The sequence below is a fragment of the Erinaceus europaeus genome, chromosome 14, assembly GCF_950295315.1.
Source record: "Erinaceus europaeus chromosome 14, mEriEur2.1, whole genome shotgun sequence".
Taxonomy (NCBI): Eukaryota; Metazoa; Chordata; class Mammalia; order Eulipotyphla; family Erinaceidae; genus Erinaceus; species Erinaceus europaeus.
Genome location: NC_080175.1, coordinates 78,806,366 through 78,823,305, shown reverse-complemented (window position 1 = coordinate 78,823,305; position 16,940 = coordinate 78,806,366). Strand labels below are relative to the sequence as shown.

General features: G+C 44.5%; 1 protein-coding gene across 2 annotated transcripts in view; it reads right to left on the bottom strand.

Moving 5' to 3' along the window:
• KLHL24 (kelch like family member 24) overlaps positions 1 to 15,332 on the bottom strand; it is a 39,971-nt gene extending 24,639 nt beyond the window's left edge. The window contains exons 1-3 of one of the 2 annotated variants that reach the window (XM_016192921.2): positions 15,184 to 15,332; positions 5,015 to 5,063; positions 1,289 to 2,269 (exon numbers count right to left, since the gene is read on the bottom strand). In XM_016192921.2, coding sequence (XP_016048407.1) covers positions 1,289 to 2,208 — 920 coding nt within the window. In that variant the 5' untranslated portion in view covers positions 2,209 to 2,269; positions 5,015 to 5,063; positions 15,184 to 15,332. The remainder of the gene's footprint in view (positions 1 to 1,288; positions 2,270 to 5,014; positions 5,064 to 15,183) is intronic. The other variant, XM_016192922.2, reaches the window with a different exon arrangement.
• Positions 15,333 to 16,940: the final 1,608 nt, after the last annotated feature.

The following is a 16,940-nucleotide window of genomic DNA, read 5'->3' as shown; positions in this document are numbered from 1 at the left end:
ACATGTGCTGCTGGGGACTGAACTTGAGGCCTCACGCCTGAGAATACAATGCTTTATCCATTGCGCCGCCTCCCGGACCACGTGATACACTTTTTAAAAAGATTTCATATTTTTATTAATTAGAGAAAGAGAACATATGATGCTGGGGATCAAACTCAGGACCTCATGTTTGAGAGTCTAACACCTTACTATTCACCTCCCAGGCTGGAATACAATTTTTAAAAAATATTTTATTTATTTATTCATGATAAAGATAGGAGGAGAGAGAGAAAGAACCAGACATCACTCTGCTACATGTGCTGCCGGGGATTGAACTCAGGACCTCATGCTTGAGAGTCTGATGTTTTATCCACTGTGCCACCTCCCGGACCACATGGAATACAATTTTTATATTCAGAAAAAAAATATTGATATTGACATTAAGTATAGTAACTGTGCTAACAAGAAAAGATCTAAGCCCTGCACCTCCTGGCTGAGAATCTGCTTCATGTATACCAGATTACATATGTCAACCCTACATTTTGTGTTGTCTGTTGGGAAAAAGGTTAATTTGTAAATAGCTTTTTATAAGTAGAGGTGGTCCAAGAGGGTGTATTCAAGTCTTTTCTTATTTTATTTCCAAAGACCTTTGAAAAGAAAAGTTGAATGTTTTGGCATCCTACAAAGGTAAAGAGAAATTGGTAGGAATATGTGTAGACATGGACAATTGCAGAGTTCCTTGGCAACACCCTCTGATAAGTACAAAAAATGCTATTGCTGAATCTAGTCTTCACTGGGAGAGATGGTTTGAAGAAACTACAAAATCTTGGGGGCCAGGCGGTAGCACAGCGGGTTAAGTGCACATGGCACAAAGCGCAAGGACTGGCCTAAGAATCCTGGTTTGAGCCCCCAGCTCCCCACCTGCAGGGGAGTCGCTTCACAGGTGGTGAAGCAGGTCTGCAGGTGTCTCCCCTCCTCTCTCCATTTCTCTCTGTCCTATCCAACAATGACGACAACAATAAAAGTAACAACAACACCGATAAACAAGGAAGGGCAACAAAAGGGAAAAAAGTGGCCTCCAGGAGCAGTAGATTCGTAGTGCAGTCACCGAGCCCCAGCAATAACCCTGGAGGCAAAAAAATAAAATAAACAAAATAAAAACCCCTATAAAATCTTAACGAAACCCTCAGTTATATAAACTGCTAATGTACACGACTGCACTGAGATATACTCAGGTGACTTAAGATATTTGCAAACCAAAAACGTTTGGTGTGTAGTACTATAGTTAAATTGCTAAGAGTTTTCTTACCTCCGGGGCCGAGTTCGTGGGGACATCATTTCATTTCCAAGTATGTGGTACCGTCTTGCTTCATGCAACAACTGATAACACTCAGGGGAATTCTGGATCAATTGGTCCACCTCAACTGTTTGCACAAAGTAGTTGGGATGCAACAGAGGGAGTCTCACATGCGTCAGGAGCTCGTGTAACAGTGGTCTCCTCAGATCAACAGCACGGTAGACCCAGCGCATGACAGCTTCAAAGACCATCTCTTCTTTGCCAATGACAAGTTCATCGCTACAAATGTAATCTATAAGTTCGTCTTTGTCAAGCTCCAGGAACTCTTCATGCTGGGACACATCCTCAAATGTCTGTAATGCGAAGTTCTTGCATTTTGTAAAAAGCGTTTTGAGTGAATGAGTGTCTGCGAAGCGCTGGATCCCTAAGCAGTTGCAGGGATCGAGTTGCTCCTCCAGAAACTTGGCGCACGCGTCACGGAGTACACTGATCTGAAAGAGGCTGGATGTCTCAAAAAGGTATTGTACGTTCTCTGTGGTGATCTTCACCTTCCCAGTATAGACGTACTGCAAAAAGCATTCCATGGCTTCCGCCAAAATGCCATTAATCTCCACCAACATTTCTCGGCTTTCCCTGTGGTCATTACAGAACATGGCTCTGAAGTAGCTACTGCAGGCTGAGAGAACGGCTCGATGGCAAGGGAACTCCCTTCCCTCCACACAAATAATAACATCTGTGAATAAGCGGCTCTCTCGGAATTCATTAAATATCTGGAGGATGTTTTCAGCGTGGGATGACCCCGAACAGAAGTCAAAAAACTCATGACCTGTCAGGGACTTTGGGTCCATTTCAAAAACTTTACGTTTCGTTGCTGGGGAATCACGCACCCCAAGATCCTCTCTGTTTAGTCTTCGTCCCAATATTAGTACCATTGTTACATCAGTTGACTATAGGATTGCTGAGAAATGATTGTTAAGAATTTTCTTTGTGTGGCTGAAAGTGAAAAAAAAATCCATATGTAAAAATTCAGTATTCAAAGTAAACAAAATTCCTCTTTTATGTAAAAATTACAATGCAATCATATAATTAATACATCTCATATTCAGCAGAGATCATTATCTCACTTTAATAAAGATTCATAGAAACGTGCACCTGCACAGTGAGAACATTTGTGGTAGTACTCCCGAGCCCCCTTCTGAAGAAATACTATATACTAGTATTTTGTGATTTACTCACTAGCCTTTGTCTCCCCTTCCACACAGCTGGGTTCCATGGACTGACTGTTTCTACAAGGATACTAAACATATTCTTCCTACTAATGGCAGGATAAATGACTTACACAGGAGGGCCTTAGAAAGGGCATGAGTTTCAATGTGTAGCATTTGGATTTCTATTTATTTTATTTATTTTATTTATTTTATTTTATTCCTCCAGGGTTATTGCTGGGCTCAGAGCCTGCACCATGAATCCACCGCTCCTGGAGGCCATTTTTTCCCCCTTTTGTGGCCCTTGTTGTTGTAGCCTCGTTGTGGTTATTATTATTGCCATTGTTGATGCTGTTCGTTGTTGGATAGTACAGAGAGAAATGGAGAGAGAAGGGGAAGACAGAGAGGGGGAGAGAAAGATAGACACCCACTGCGCCACCGCCCGACCCCCAGCATTTGGATTTCTAAATGTAACTTGCTTGATAAGCTGATTTAAAATTGATTTAAAGCTATGTCCCAGAAAAAGGGATGAGAGGGCGGTAGCGCAGCGGGTTGAGCGCAGGTGGCACAAAGCGCAAGAACCGGCATAAGGATCCCGGTTTGAGGCCCCGGCTCCCCACCTGCAGGGGAGTTGCTTCACAGGTGGTGAAGCAGGTCTGTAGGTGTCTGTCTTTCTCTCCCCCTCTCTGTCTTCCCCTCTTCTCTCCATTTCTCTCTGGCCTATCCAACAATGACAACAACAATAATAACTACAACAATAAAATAATAAGGGAATAAATAAATATTAAAAAAAATTAAACAAAAAGGGATGAGAGAATTTATTTTATTATCTCTGAGACTGGAGAAAAACATCAAAAAGCAACTGAGGATGGAGTAGAAAGAGTGGGTAAAATATCTTATTTAATAATAGAAATAACTATGTCCCTGCTTTCCTTCAGGACTGTGGCAAGAGAACTGTTTCCTATACTGGGATTAGTTTAAGAGACCAGACAGACCCCTGACTATAGAAAGACAAGGGATTTGATAATGGGCCCCTATAGGACCTTGCCCTCAATGTGTATCAATAATGGTAGTGACTGTTCCATTCTCTGAAGGGAGGGTGGGCCGCATACTCTACCTACCACCCGAGGAAGATGGGCCCTGAAACTAGTGCAGCCTGGAGTGTTCCTAGCTGTGACCACAGAATGCCAGCTCAGACCTACAGGGATACAGAGGTTACATAGGCTCCTGTGCTGAATATGGACCTCAGGTCAAATCGATGGGATTTATAGTTAACAGTATTTATACACTTTCCCCATATTTGGGAGCTACTCTCTTCCCTGATCCAGCTTTCTAGTCCTTTTTCCAACTATGACACCATCTCCCCAGACAATAACTGGGGCCCATCTGAATATCAGATGTCAGGCTCAGGCAAAAACTAGTAAAGTCATGGGTCCCCTTGAATATACCTAAAAATAGACCTACTAGCTATGTCCAAAACAAAGACCTCAAATCTTCATCTACAACATTCCAGCCTTTGTGGTGACTCAGTATACCGGCGACCATGGATGAAGTCCCGACACAGTGCTGACATCAGCCTTGGCGACAAGAGTATGCAGTGGTCTGCACAGGCGCATGGTGGACTGTGGGCGGATCGAGTCTGTGCTGGTGTACAAAGAAAAGTACAGCCAGCCGGAACTCGAGCTCTTTGGCTGCTGCTGCTTCTCCTGGTCGGAAGCATCTCGGCAGAGGTACTGCCAGGTTCTGCTGTGGCTACTTCTCCTGGGAACTGAACACGTGTGATTCTGCTAGCCGGTAAACTTTTAGACCCCTATACAGCCATGAGCAACCTTTACCAGAGCTGATAAATGTTTATCTTATGGGTCTAAACTTTTGATAGCTATATTCAGACTTTATGGACCTAGTGTACTCTTAACCCTTGATAAGTGCTTATTTTGCCTTTTACCTGTTTCACCCTAATAAACCTTGTATTGTTTAAACCAGGCAAGCAGCCTTTAAGTTCATGATTAATCAACAGTTTGTTTGGCTTTATATGTTAACTCTCTTTTCAGCCACCAGGTTCCAGATGCTAGTATGATGACAACTGGACTTCCCCGGGCAGACTACCCTACCAATGTGTCCTGGAGCTCCACCTCCCCAGATCCCTGCCCCACTAGGGAAAGTGAGAGACAGGCTGGGAGTGTGGATCATCTTGTCAACGCCCATGTTCAGCGGGGAAGCAATTACAGAAGCCAGACCTTCCACCTTCTGCACCCCATAATGACCCTGGGTCCATACTCCTAGAGGGATAAAGAATAGGAAAGCTATCAGGGGAGGGGATGGGATACGGAGTTCTGGTGGTGGAAATTGTGTGGAATTGTACCCCTCTCATCCTATGGTCCTGTCAATATTTCCATTTTTATATTTAAATTTTATTTATACAAATTTATTTATTATATTTCAAATTTTATACATAAAAATTAAAACAAAAAGAAAAGGGGGTTGATATCCCTCAAAATGCTGTCTAGAGAGTTTTCGATATAACTAACGATACCTTTTTAGCATTTGCTTGATCAAGTCCCAGACTGTTTTGATTCCCACACCTGAAATAAATGAGAACAGCAACACCATGTTAGATCCTCATTTCATATCTCTTTGGCGTAATTTACTAATAGGTTAAAATCTTTTTCTTAGTGGATTCCGGCTTCTGACTGCGAATTCATACGTGCACAGGAAATCATTACCGAGTAACAAGTCCTTAAAACAAATTAATAATTTCCTTACTTTACATACAGATGAGTTTCTTTATTTAACAACTTCCTTACTTGGTCATTTTATCCTGCAGTGATGTTCCTTGAAAGATGAGTAAATATCTTTCAAGACGGTGGTGTTTAGAAGACAAACCTAGTGGTCCAGGAGGTGGCACAGTGGATAAAGCATCAGACTCTCAAGCGTGAGGTCCTGAGTTCAGTCTCTGGCAGCACATGTACCAGAGTCATGTCTGGTTCTTTCTCTCTCTCCTCCTATCTTTATCTTTCTCATAAATAAATAAATAAAATCTTAAAAAAGACAAAACATATATCCCACAGTAACTATGCACTGGATATTTGTGTTATTTCATTTATGCTGAGAGAATGAGAGGCCAGAGTGCTGCTATGACAGAGGCCATGCTGGGCCCTCAGACAGAGGGCTCTCTACCTGCTGAGCCGCCTCTGCTGGGCCTATGAAGTGTCTGGTCACTGATATTTCATCTGAGTTTGGGCCACCAAATAATTCTAAGAGTTGGTCTATCAATATTATCAAAAGTAATGTTTAGTCATTATGTGACTATGGAATCAAATTTCAGAAATATCTCAAGCATTCTGGGTAATTCAGAAAAACATTCTTTTTTTAAATCCATAGTTATATAGATATAGATTATCTATACAGACTCTCCAGCTGTATCAGATGATGATTATTACCACCAGGATTACTGCTTGGGCTTGGTGACAGCACTATGAAGCCACAGCTCCTGGTGACCACTTTTTCCTTCCCCCCTTTCTATCTTGTCCTTGATAGGACAGAGAAAGATTGAGAGGGGAGGGAGGGCAGAGAGGGAGAGAGACAGAGAAACACCTGCAGACTTGCTTCATGCTAGTGAAATGTCCCCCCTGCAGGTGGGGAATGGGGGCTTGAACCTGGGTCTTTGCTGCACGGTGTTGTGTGCTTAACTGGGTATGCCACTGCCTAGCCCACAGATAATTTTTTTTGCCTCCAGGGTTATCACAGGGGCTCAGTTCTTGCACTGTGAATTCACTGCTCCTGGTAGCCATTCCCCCCATTTTATTGGATAGGACAGAGAGAAATTGAGAGGGGGAGGGGAGATAGAGAGGAAGAAAGAAAGAAAGTTAGATACCTGCTGACCTGCTTCATTGCTTGTGAAGTGACCCCTCCCCTCACCCCCTGCAGGTGGGGGATCAAAGCAAAATTCTTGCATGGGCCCTTGTGCTTCGTACTAAGTGTGTTTAACCTGGTGTGCTACCGCCCGACCCCCGGTAATTATTTTTTTCAGTATCTTAATATATAAATGCATATGTTTCTTGCTTTCATGAACCTTATAGACTTCGAGACCTATCAACACCAAACAACAAATCCAGCACAGCTTTTTCCTTTCTGTGTGTGGTGCTGGAACCTTGCAGTCATATTTCCACCACTCCTGGGCCAACTTTTCCCCTCTTTATTATTACTAATTTTTATTCTTCTGATTGTTATATATATATTTGGGGAGTAAGGGAAGAAAAATCATAGTACTGCTCCCCATCCATGGAGCCTTTCCCCTCTGGTACCCATGGTGTTTCTATGCAATGTCAAGCTCAAATTCAGGGCTTCACACATGGTAAGAACACTCAGTTCTGCAACTTTTTCTCTTTTAAGTGGAGGAGAGGAATGCTTAAGAGAAAATATTAGAACACTGAACAGTGTAAAGGGCAGCAATATTTTTTTCTTTTCTTTTTAAAAATATTTTATTTATTTATTCCCTTTTGTTGCCCTTGTTGTTTTATTGTTGTTATTGATGTTGTGGCTGTTGGATAGGTCAGAGAGAAATGGAGACCTGCTTTACCTCTTGTGAAGCAACTCCCCTGCAGGTGGGGAGCCAGGGGCTCAAACAGCAATATATTTTAAAAATTTTTTAATAATTATTTATTTTCTCTTTTGTTGCCTTGTTTTTTATTGTTGTTGTAGTTATTATTGTTGTTATTGATGTTGTCTTTGTTAGGACAGAGAGAAATGGAGAGAGGAGGGCAAGACGGGGGGGGGGGGGAGAAAGATAGACACTTGCAGACCCGCTTCACTGCTTGTGAAGTGACCCCCCTGCAGGTGGGGAGCCGGTGGCTCAAACCAGGTTCCTTGCCCTGGTCCTTGCGCTTTGTGCCAAGTGCGCTTAACCCGCTGTGCTACTGCCCAACTCCCAGGACAGCGCAAGTGGTTTAACACAAGTGGTTCTGACTTCTGGCCCACATACTTAAAAGATCTCATAAAGATGTAAGTTTAGGCAAATTCAAAAGTTCATCTCTAAACTACCGGAAAGATGACTGACTGAATTTCCCTCGTTACATACAGAAGCACGTATTTCTACATGCTGACTGTGCTGGTTGTGATGGTGAATCTCACCTTTTCCTATTTCAGTCTAATTTGCATGTTCCTTTGGTAAAGAATATTTCACTTTAGCAGTGGGGGAGGTGGTTCTGGGAGCAGAGGACAGGACTGCATATAAGGCCCAGGGTTCAGTCTGTGACTGAGAGGTGCTCTTGCAAAATAAGTAACAGGTTCAAGCCCCAACACTATCATAAGCCAGAGCTAAGCAGTGCTCTGGTTAAAAAAAAGTTTCAAATTAGTCCAATTAAGGGACTGTTAGTGCTAAGAAAGTGTTTCTTCTCAACAGACATTGGGGCATTAACGTCCAGGGCCAATATGCAACAAACAGCTCACTCTACCTCTGACAACAGTGTGGCAAATATTAGGCTCAGATTCAAGTTTAAATTCTGTGGTATTGGTTAAGATTAGAACCAAACAAGAACCCTAGGATTGATACTGAAATGGACTTAAAACATCAGTGTTTCTCTAGTAGAAAACACACGGTCAATGGGGATACGTTCACGTGACTGATCTATTCTAGATCACAGGACAATTCACCAGTGTGTTCTCTGTAAATTTTCTAGGTAATACTTACCAGCCTAACAGATAGGGGCAAAAGACAGAAGCAGTCAGACTACAAGGTTTGAAGGAGATAGGTAATAACAGAATTGATCCACAACAGGCATCGTACAACAATCAAGCTTATTTTGTCTTCAGAAGGCAGTAATCTTACGTAAAGAAGTTACTGTGAGTGTTAATGATGATAGATTATTGAGCAGCTTATACAGGTTGATAGCAGAAAGCAAAGGAAACCAACAACATTTGACTAGTTTGATTCTTGCAACTTGTAGTAAGAGAACACACAACTGTTTTCTCAAATTTAACTCTGCGTGTAGAATATGGATAACAAAAAAGATAAGCCAAAAGTCAATTTACATTTAAAGTCACATAGTGAGGGCTCAGGAGCTGCGGCCCTCTTCAGCACATCAGGCCGCTCAGCATCCTCCCACCTGGCCCAGGGCATCTCCTCTGAGCCTTCTGCACCCCACAGTTCTCACCTGTCGGTCAGGGAGACTGTGCCAGCCAAGTCCCAAACCCTTCCTGCCTCCTAATCCCGCAGGTTCTTAAGTCAGTGTGTGCAAACCTAAATGAGTGCCCCACAAAGCAGCCATTTTTGCCCCCTCCTCCTCCGGGTCTGGCCATTCCAGCTGTCATATAGGCAGTGTTTCACATTCATATTATTATGTCTAATTGTTTACACTTGTCCCCGAAAACAGTATCAGCACTTCAGCTGTCATCTGTCTTATAGCCCAAGTGCCAACACCTGATTCATCCTTACTATTCCTGGGCCTACGGGAGAGCTCACCAGTAACAGGAACCTGATGTGCATATCTGGAAATGGAACTCTCCCTTAGACAGGAAGGAAAAAAAATAAAGTCATATAGTAACTTAAAAGAAAACCAAGAGGAGCCAGGCAGTGTGGAGCACCTGGTCAAGTGCATACAGTACAGTGTGCAAGGACCCAGGTTCAAGCCCCTGGTCCCCACCTGCAGGGGGAAAGCTTCACAAATGGCGAATCAGTGCTACAGGTATCTCTGTCTCTTTCCCTCTATTTCCCCTTCACCTTTCAATTTCTCTGTCTCTAATAATGAACAAATAAAGATTTTTAAGAAAAGCCATAAAACAAGCGCAACATAATTAGAAAATTATATTTCACACAGTACTATGTGAAATTAAGTATTATTATTTTTAATAGCTATCAGTGCTATTGCTGGGGCCGGATGGTTGCACTACTTCACCAATCCTTTTTTTTTTTTTTTTGATTTGTTATTGGAAAGAGACAGAGAGAAATTGAGAGAGAAGGGGGAAATAGAGAGGAAGAGAGACAAGAGAGATGCCTGCAGACCTGCTTCACTGCCTGTGAAGCGACTCCCCTGCAGGCGGGGAGCTGGGGGCTCAAACCGGGACCCTAACCAGTCCCTGCGCTTTGCGCCACATGCGCTTAACCCGCTGCACTACTGCTCGACTCTTGTTTTAAACCAGTACACTGCTCAGCTCTGGCTTATGGTGGTACTGGGGATTGAACCTGGGACTTTGGAACCTCAGGCATGAGAGTTTCTTTGCATAACCATAACCATTATGGTATCTGCCCACCCCACCCCCTGGCCATTTTCTCTCTTTCTTTCTCTCTGTCTCTCTTTCTTTCTTTCTCTCTTTCTTTCTTTCTCTCTCTGTCTCTCTCTCTTTCTTTCTTTCTTTTTATTGATAGGGACAGAGAAATTGAGAGGGAAGGAAGGAAGGGACGCCAGCAGCACTATTTCACTGCTGGTGAAGCTTTCCCCTACAGCTGGAGACTGGGGGCTTGAAACCAGGTGCTCGGGCACAGAAGTGTGTGTGCTCTACTGGGTGCACCACCACCCAGCCCCCAAGTAGTTTTATGTCAGATGTTTACACAAAAGCTACTTATTTAACTGAACCATTCTATTTAATGACCATTTTCTAGAAAGTATAATTTACATTCCTAAAATGTCTATTTAAAGCTTTACAATGTTTCAAAACTCCATAAATATTAATATATTTTCCCTTTAATTGACAGAACAGAGAGAAATTGAGAGGGGAGGGGATGATAGAGAGGGAGAGTAAAAGACAGACACCTGTAGACCTACTTCACCATTTGTGAAGCTTCCCCTGCAGGTGGGGAGTGGGGGCTTGACCTCAGGTCCTTGTGCACAGTAATGTGTGCACTCAATCAGACACACCACTGCCTGGCCCCCACAAATGCAACGTTTAAGGTCCAATCTTCAAGCTAGTATTTTTAGCATTTCTAATTCCTTTATTTTAATTTTTTAAAATATTTATTTATATTTATTTATTTTCCCTTTTATTGCCCTTGTTGTTTAACATTGTTGTTATTGCTGGGGCTCAGTGCCTGCACCATGAATCCACTGATCCTGGAGGCTAATCCCCCCCCTTTGTTGTCCTTGTTGTTTTATCATTGTGGTTATTATTGTTGTTGTTGGACAGGACAGAGAGAAATGGAGAGAGGCGGGGAAGACAGAGAAGGGGAGAGAGACCTGCAGACCTGCTTCACTGCTCGTGAAGCGAACCCCCCTGTAGGTGGGGACCTTAGGCAGGTCCTTGAGCTTTGTGCCATGTGTGCTTAACTCACTGCGTTACTGTCTAACCCCCAGGAACAACATCTTAAATCTCAATTTAGTATTCCTTAAAATGGGTCAAATATGAAAAACCGTAGCCCTTGAGTGATGGATTAAGATTAGGCAGAATGACAGCCTCTTCAATAAACTGTTAGGTTAGCTAATCTGACTTTATTTTTTAGCATTGGGACCACACACACACACACAATTTCACCATTTTTATAAGTCAGAACAGAAGGGTGAGTATGGGATGATCTCATTCACAGGCAGAAGTTGAAAAAAAAGATCAGAAGAGAAAACACTTAAGCAGAACCTGGACTGAAGTTGGTATATTGCACCAAAGGAAAAGACTGGGGTGGAGTCGAGGGGGAAGAGTCCAGGTCCTGGAAAAGGATGACAGAGGACCTAGTGGGGGCTGTACTGTTACGTGGAAAACTGAGAAATGCTGTGCATGTACAAACTATTGTATTTACTGTTGACTGTAAAACATTAGTCCCCCAATAAAGAAATTAAAAAAGGAAAAAAAATATTAACCAAAAAAAAAGTAGCAAACAAACAAAAATATTCACCATTCTTTGCATTCTCACTCTTTCAGGCAGAGAGGTGGAGAGAAGAGAGACGACAGTACCAGAACTTCCTCTGGTGCCATAGCACCTCCCATGTGGCAATGGGGTTCTGATTTAGGTTGTCTGCATGGCAAGACACTGCCCTACTGAGTGAACTATCTTTCTGATCCAGGTCGGCTAACATTTTACTAGGGTAAAGAATAAGGATTTTAGTAGCTCAGTGGTAGAGCTTTTGGATTTGAAAGCATGAGGTCCCAGGTTCGATCCCTGACACCACGTGCCAGAGCATTGCTCTGGTCAGTCTGTGTATCTATCCACCTATCTATCTATCTATCTAATAGATTAAATAAATCCTTAAAAAAAAGCAATGATTTTTTTTTTTTTGCCTCACTGGGGCTCCGTGCCTGCACTAGAATCCACTGCTCCTGGTGGTCATCTTTTTTCCATAGTTGTTATTATTGTTATTGTTGTTGTATAGGAGAGAGAGAAACTGAGAGGGGAGGGAAAGATAGTGAGGGGGAGAGAGAGATAGACACCTGCAGACCTGCTTCACTGCTTGTGAACTGACCCCCTGCAGGTGGATCTGGGGGTCCTTGTGTTTCCCACTATGTGCATTTAAGTGGTGTGCTACTGCCTGGCCCCTCAAAAGTGATGATTTTAAAGAGACATCAGTTATCAAATGGTCTAATATCATTTAGGTTCTTTCTTTTCAGTCAAAACAGAAACAGAACCATACAAAATGTATGTTAACGAGGCTTTTTTATTTACATTTTTCATTACATATCCAATAGTTGACACCTAAACATATAAGGAAAAACAATGTCTTAAAAAAAAAGGCTCAAAATTTGGAACTTAAAACAAAGATTGTTTTTTTTTTTTCAAAATGCATTAAAGTTTAAGTAAGTTGGACAAAGGCCAGGAAAGTTTAAAGTCCTAACTTAGAATAAGATTTCTTCTTCCTGTTTAAAGACTACGTTGCAGACTTTGTCTGGATAAACAGGCTTTTGAGTGGAGGTTTCTTTTTTTTTTTTAAAGTTTTTTGTTTGTACTTATTTAAATTTACTAAATTCTTCCAATGTGCACATGAGGAGGCAGTTCAAGACAACAGAAACTGCTTCTCCTTCTGCTGTCATCACCACTAGTTTTTTAAATGTGTTAAGAGTGAACAGCCAAAGGGACCTGTTATAAATCACTCTTTGCTTTACCAAGGAAACTCAGTTTACCTCCTGGTTAACATGTCAAGGCTTGAGTGAATTCCTACAGATTTAAAGTAAAGAAAATCTGCTTAAATCCTATTTAAATCTATTTTTAGCTCATGAGATCAGGAAGCCAAATATACAACACAATATGACTAAAATGATCTTATTGCCATTCCCTACTTTGAAAACATATTTGCAATTCATTCTCAAAAAATTCTCAACTACTAGGGAGACAAGCATGTAGGAGGGTGAGCTATCATTATTCCTCTAACATGGCAAATAACTCATCTAAGGCCAGATAAAGAAAAATCTTTAGCTTTTAAGATGTCCTTAAGTTACTGTTTCCATTTTTTAAAAAAACTATTTTCTGAGTTGTCAGAAAAGTCATGACATTTTTTCTATGCAAAAGAAATGTATCATGACTTTTCCAACAACCCCAACATTTACAGATAGAGAAACACATACAGAGAAACCACAACTGTCCTCTAGAATATGCTGTGCTGGAGACTCAATGTGGGATCTACTTGTCATCCACCTCTGAGTCTCCTACTCCCCTATCTTTTTAAAAAGTGAACATTCTATGTTCTTTTTTTGACAATAGGTAGATTTTAAGTTTTTCTTATAAGATTAATTTTATTTACTACATGTGAGAGTTTGACAGGAGACAGAATGAAACCAGCGCTCTACTCTGATACAGGTTGTGTTAGGGATCAAACCAGGAACTTTCTTGGCATCACATGCGTCAGAGTTAACAACTCTCTCCTCCTAACAGCTGTGTGTGCATATATGTATATGTACACACACACACACACATTTTAGAGACAGAAAGAACACACATACAGAGACACACACAGTACTGCTCCATCATTCACAAGCTTCTATTCTTGTCTTTGCCAAACTCTCTGGTGGTGCCTGGGGATGAAATTCAGAGAACCATGGGACTAAGGTAGAACAAAGGTAGGTACTCTAACACTGAGTCACTTCCTCAGCTCAACTAGTAGATTTCAAATATTTTTTAAAAATATTTTACCTATTTATTTAGTTTAATGAGAGAGACAGAGATGGACATCTCTAGCTCATGGTTGTACTGGGGACTGAACCTGGGACCTCAGAGCCTCAGGTAGGACAGTCCTCTGGCAACTATTATACTGTTTTCCCAGTCCTCAAATCCTTTTTTTTTTTAACCTAGCTAGTCCTCTGTAGTTTCAACTATTAAAAGGTGAATATGAATATATATATTAGAGGAAAAAATTGAGAGGGTAAAGAGGAAAGGGCGATATATGGGGAGGGAAGGAGGTAGAAAGAGAGCAACATCTGCAGCCCTGCTTCACTATTTAAAAAGCGTACCCCCCCCACCCCCGCAGGTGGGAACTATGGAGTTTGAACCCGGGTCCTTGCACACTGTAATGTATGCACTCAACCAGGTGACCCAGCCCCCGAAAGTTGATTTTTTAAAAAGTTGTCCAAGAGGGCAGGCGACTAATCACTAAAATTCGCGAAGACTGTCAACAGTCAGTCACTGTCCAGGCAACTTAAAGATGCTGCGCTGTGAATTCTATTTAAACAGTGTTTACAGCGCCGGCAAGAACAAATCCAGCCGAGGACGACTTCCTCGCCACCCACGGGGCAGTGAAGGAGGGGTTCACTTTCTAGTCCTCTGTAGGCGGGCGGCGGAGCCGACCCTGAGGGCCCTGCAGGCTGGGACCGCAGCCCGCTGTACTGTGAGCGAGGTGCTGCGGCCAGCTGCGGCCTCTGCAGCCCGGGGAGTCCTCCAGGTCACCTTCACGGGGACGGGCTACCGCCGAAAGGGCCGCCCAGCCCCAGAAAACGGCCAATCAGCGCCGGATTCTCGCTATTGCCCCGCCCACAGTCGCAGCAGGCGTCCAATCGCGGCCACGCTAACGGTCCTCCCCTAGTGCCCAGAGTTCAGAGGCGGGGACTTGCTGAAGGAAAAGAAGAAAGCGAGCCCCAGAGTGGCCCGGCTGCGGGGAGGGGCGGGAAGCCCAGGGTCCATCCCCTCCCCCGGGACCGGGTCTCCAGGCCGGTTTCCCGGCGCGGCCTGCGGCGAGCGCGGTAAACAAAGGCCCCGGAGGTGGGGGCGGGGGACAGTCAGGTGACGGCGCCGGGGACGTGTCGCAATCGCGTCCCGGGGCCCCACTGGCCCGCAGCCCGGACCCCGGCGGTGCTCCCCGCCCGGAACCACGGTCGCTTTCACCCCGCGAGAGGGCTGGGTCGGAGACCGTCGCGCTTTCGATGCGAGCTTCCATTACCGAGCAGCGCCCCGCTGGCAGCTCGCGGCCCGCTGGCAGGCTCCGTCCCCCTAGGTCTGCAGCCATCTCCCATCCCCCACCATGCGCGACCAGGGGTCTGCACCTGCTGCCCCCGCCCCGGGGCCACCCACACCCGCCTTCCGGGGCGGGAGTGCAGGAGGCGGCGGTGCCCACCCTTGCAGGGCTGTCGCTACCGGGTCAGGGCCGCACACCCTAAGGGACCCCTAGGCCCTAGGCTCAGAGGCGCCCCTGTGGTCCCAGGTGCAGACTCTGACCGCTCGTCTGGATTCTGCAGGCTGGCGGCTACTGGCCTTGTTCCTGCAAACACCCCCGCAGTCGTGAACTCGGCTGACCCTCCGCCCCTGGCTCTGGCCGGCTCCCCGCCTCGGCCGGCCCCGCAGCTGTTACCCCCGGGTACCTCTCGGCGAGGGCTGGGAGCGGCGGGCGGCGGCGGTGTGAGGTCCCCTCTGCAGCCGGCTGCGCAGCGAGCTCTCTAGCGCCGGCGCTACCAGACTCTGCCCAGCTCACAACAAAGGAAACATGTGACCGTCCGGGCCAAAACACTGCACGCCAGCGCCGCCCAGCCAATCCGAGTGTGCGTCCCTCCCGGGGCACCCTGGGAAGTGTAGTTCTCACTGCGAAGAGTCTGCCCTGCCGAGGTGTTCCGCTATGGGGCGGGTGTAGAGTGTCAAGCTTCGGAGACCCAATCCAAAAGCTGCTGCTTCGGAAACGCTTGGTTTTAGCAGACAGCTTAAGGAAGCGAGTCTGGCGTTGGGAGCCCAGGGAGGAAGCCGACTGTTGTGTTTGTTGCCACGTCCCAAGGCAAAAAAAGCACATACTCACAAACCCTTAGAGCTAGGGAAGATATATATATATATATGTCCTTTTTTTGCCCTTGTTGTTTTATTGTTGTAGTTATTATTGTTGTTGATGTCGTCGATGTTGGATAGGACAGAGAGAAATGGAGAGAGGAGGGGAAGACACTGACCCCGGAGGCCACCCCCCCCCATTTTGTTGCCCTTGTTGTTATTACTGCTATTGCTGTTGTTGGATAGGACAGAGAAATAAAGAGAAGAGTGAAAGACAGAGAGGGGGGAGAAAGATAGACACCTGCAGACCTGCTTCACCGCTTGTGAAGCGACCCCCCCCCAGCAGGTGGGGAGCTGGGAGCCGGGGGCTCCAACCGAATCAGCCCTGGTGTCCAGGCCTTTTTAATGTGCTCATTTTAGGCCTCTTTTATGCCTTTTATTTTATTTTTAAAATTTCTTTATTGGGGGATTAATATTTTACATTCAACAGTAAATACAATAGTTTGTACATGCATAACATTTCCCAGTTTTCCATATAACAATACAACCTCCACTAGGTCCTCTGTCATCCTTTTTAGACCTGTATTCTCTCCCCCACCCACCCCAGAGTGTTTTACTTTGGTGCAATACGCCAATTCCAGTTCTTTTTTTTTTTTATTGTTGTTGTAGTTATTGCTGTTGTTATTGATGTCGTTGTTGGATAGAACAGAGAAATGGAGAGAGGGGGAAAACAGAGAGGGGGAGAGAAAGATAGACACCTGCACACCGCAGACCTGCTTCACCGCCTGTGAAGCGACTCCCCTGCCGGTGGGGAGCTGGGGGCTCGAACCGGTATCCTTGAGAGGGTCCTGGCGCGGGTCCTTTCATTTTGCACTACGTGTGCTTAACCCGCTGTGCTACGGGCCAACCCCCGAATTCCAGTTCTTTTATGTCTTTTATTAAGACTGAAAATACCTTCCATTTATTGAATTCCTATTAAGCTCCAGACTCAGCGCTAGCCAACTTTATTGATGTGCGTCTTTTAATCCTCAATTACTCATAATGATAGATGTAATCATCCCACTTCACAGGTGAAGAAGTTAAGCCACAGAAAAAAAATAGATTGACCTCTGTCCCCTCAGTGATTAAGTGGGGTTTACATATAGGTAATAAATAATTTTATTTAGGTTAACATAGGTACACAATTATATACATATTTTTACAAGTCCCACAACGATCCAGGTTCAAGCCCCCAGTCCCAACCTGCAGGGAGGAAGCTTCACAAGCAGTGAAGCAAATACTGCAGGGGTGTCTTTTTGTCTCTGGGTCTCCACTCCCCTCTCAATTCCCACCACCAGAGCTCCATAGCAAATCCCCTCCCTGATAG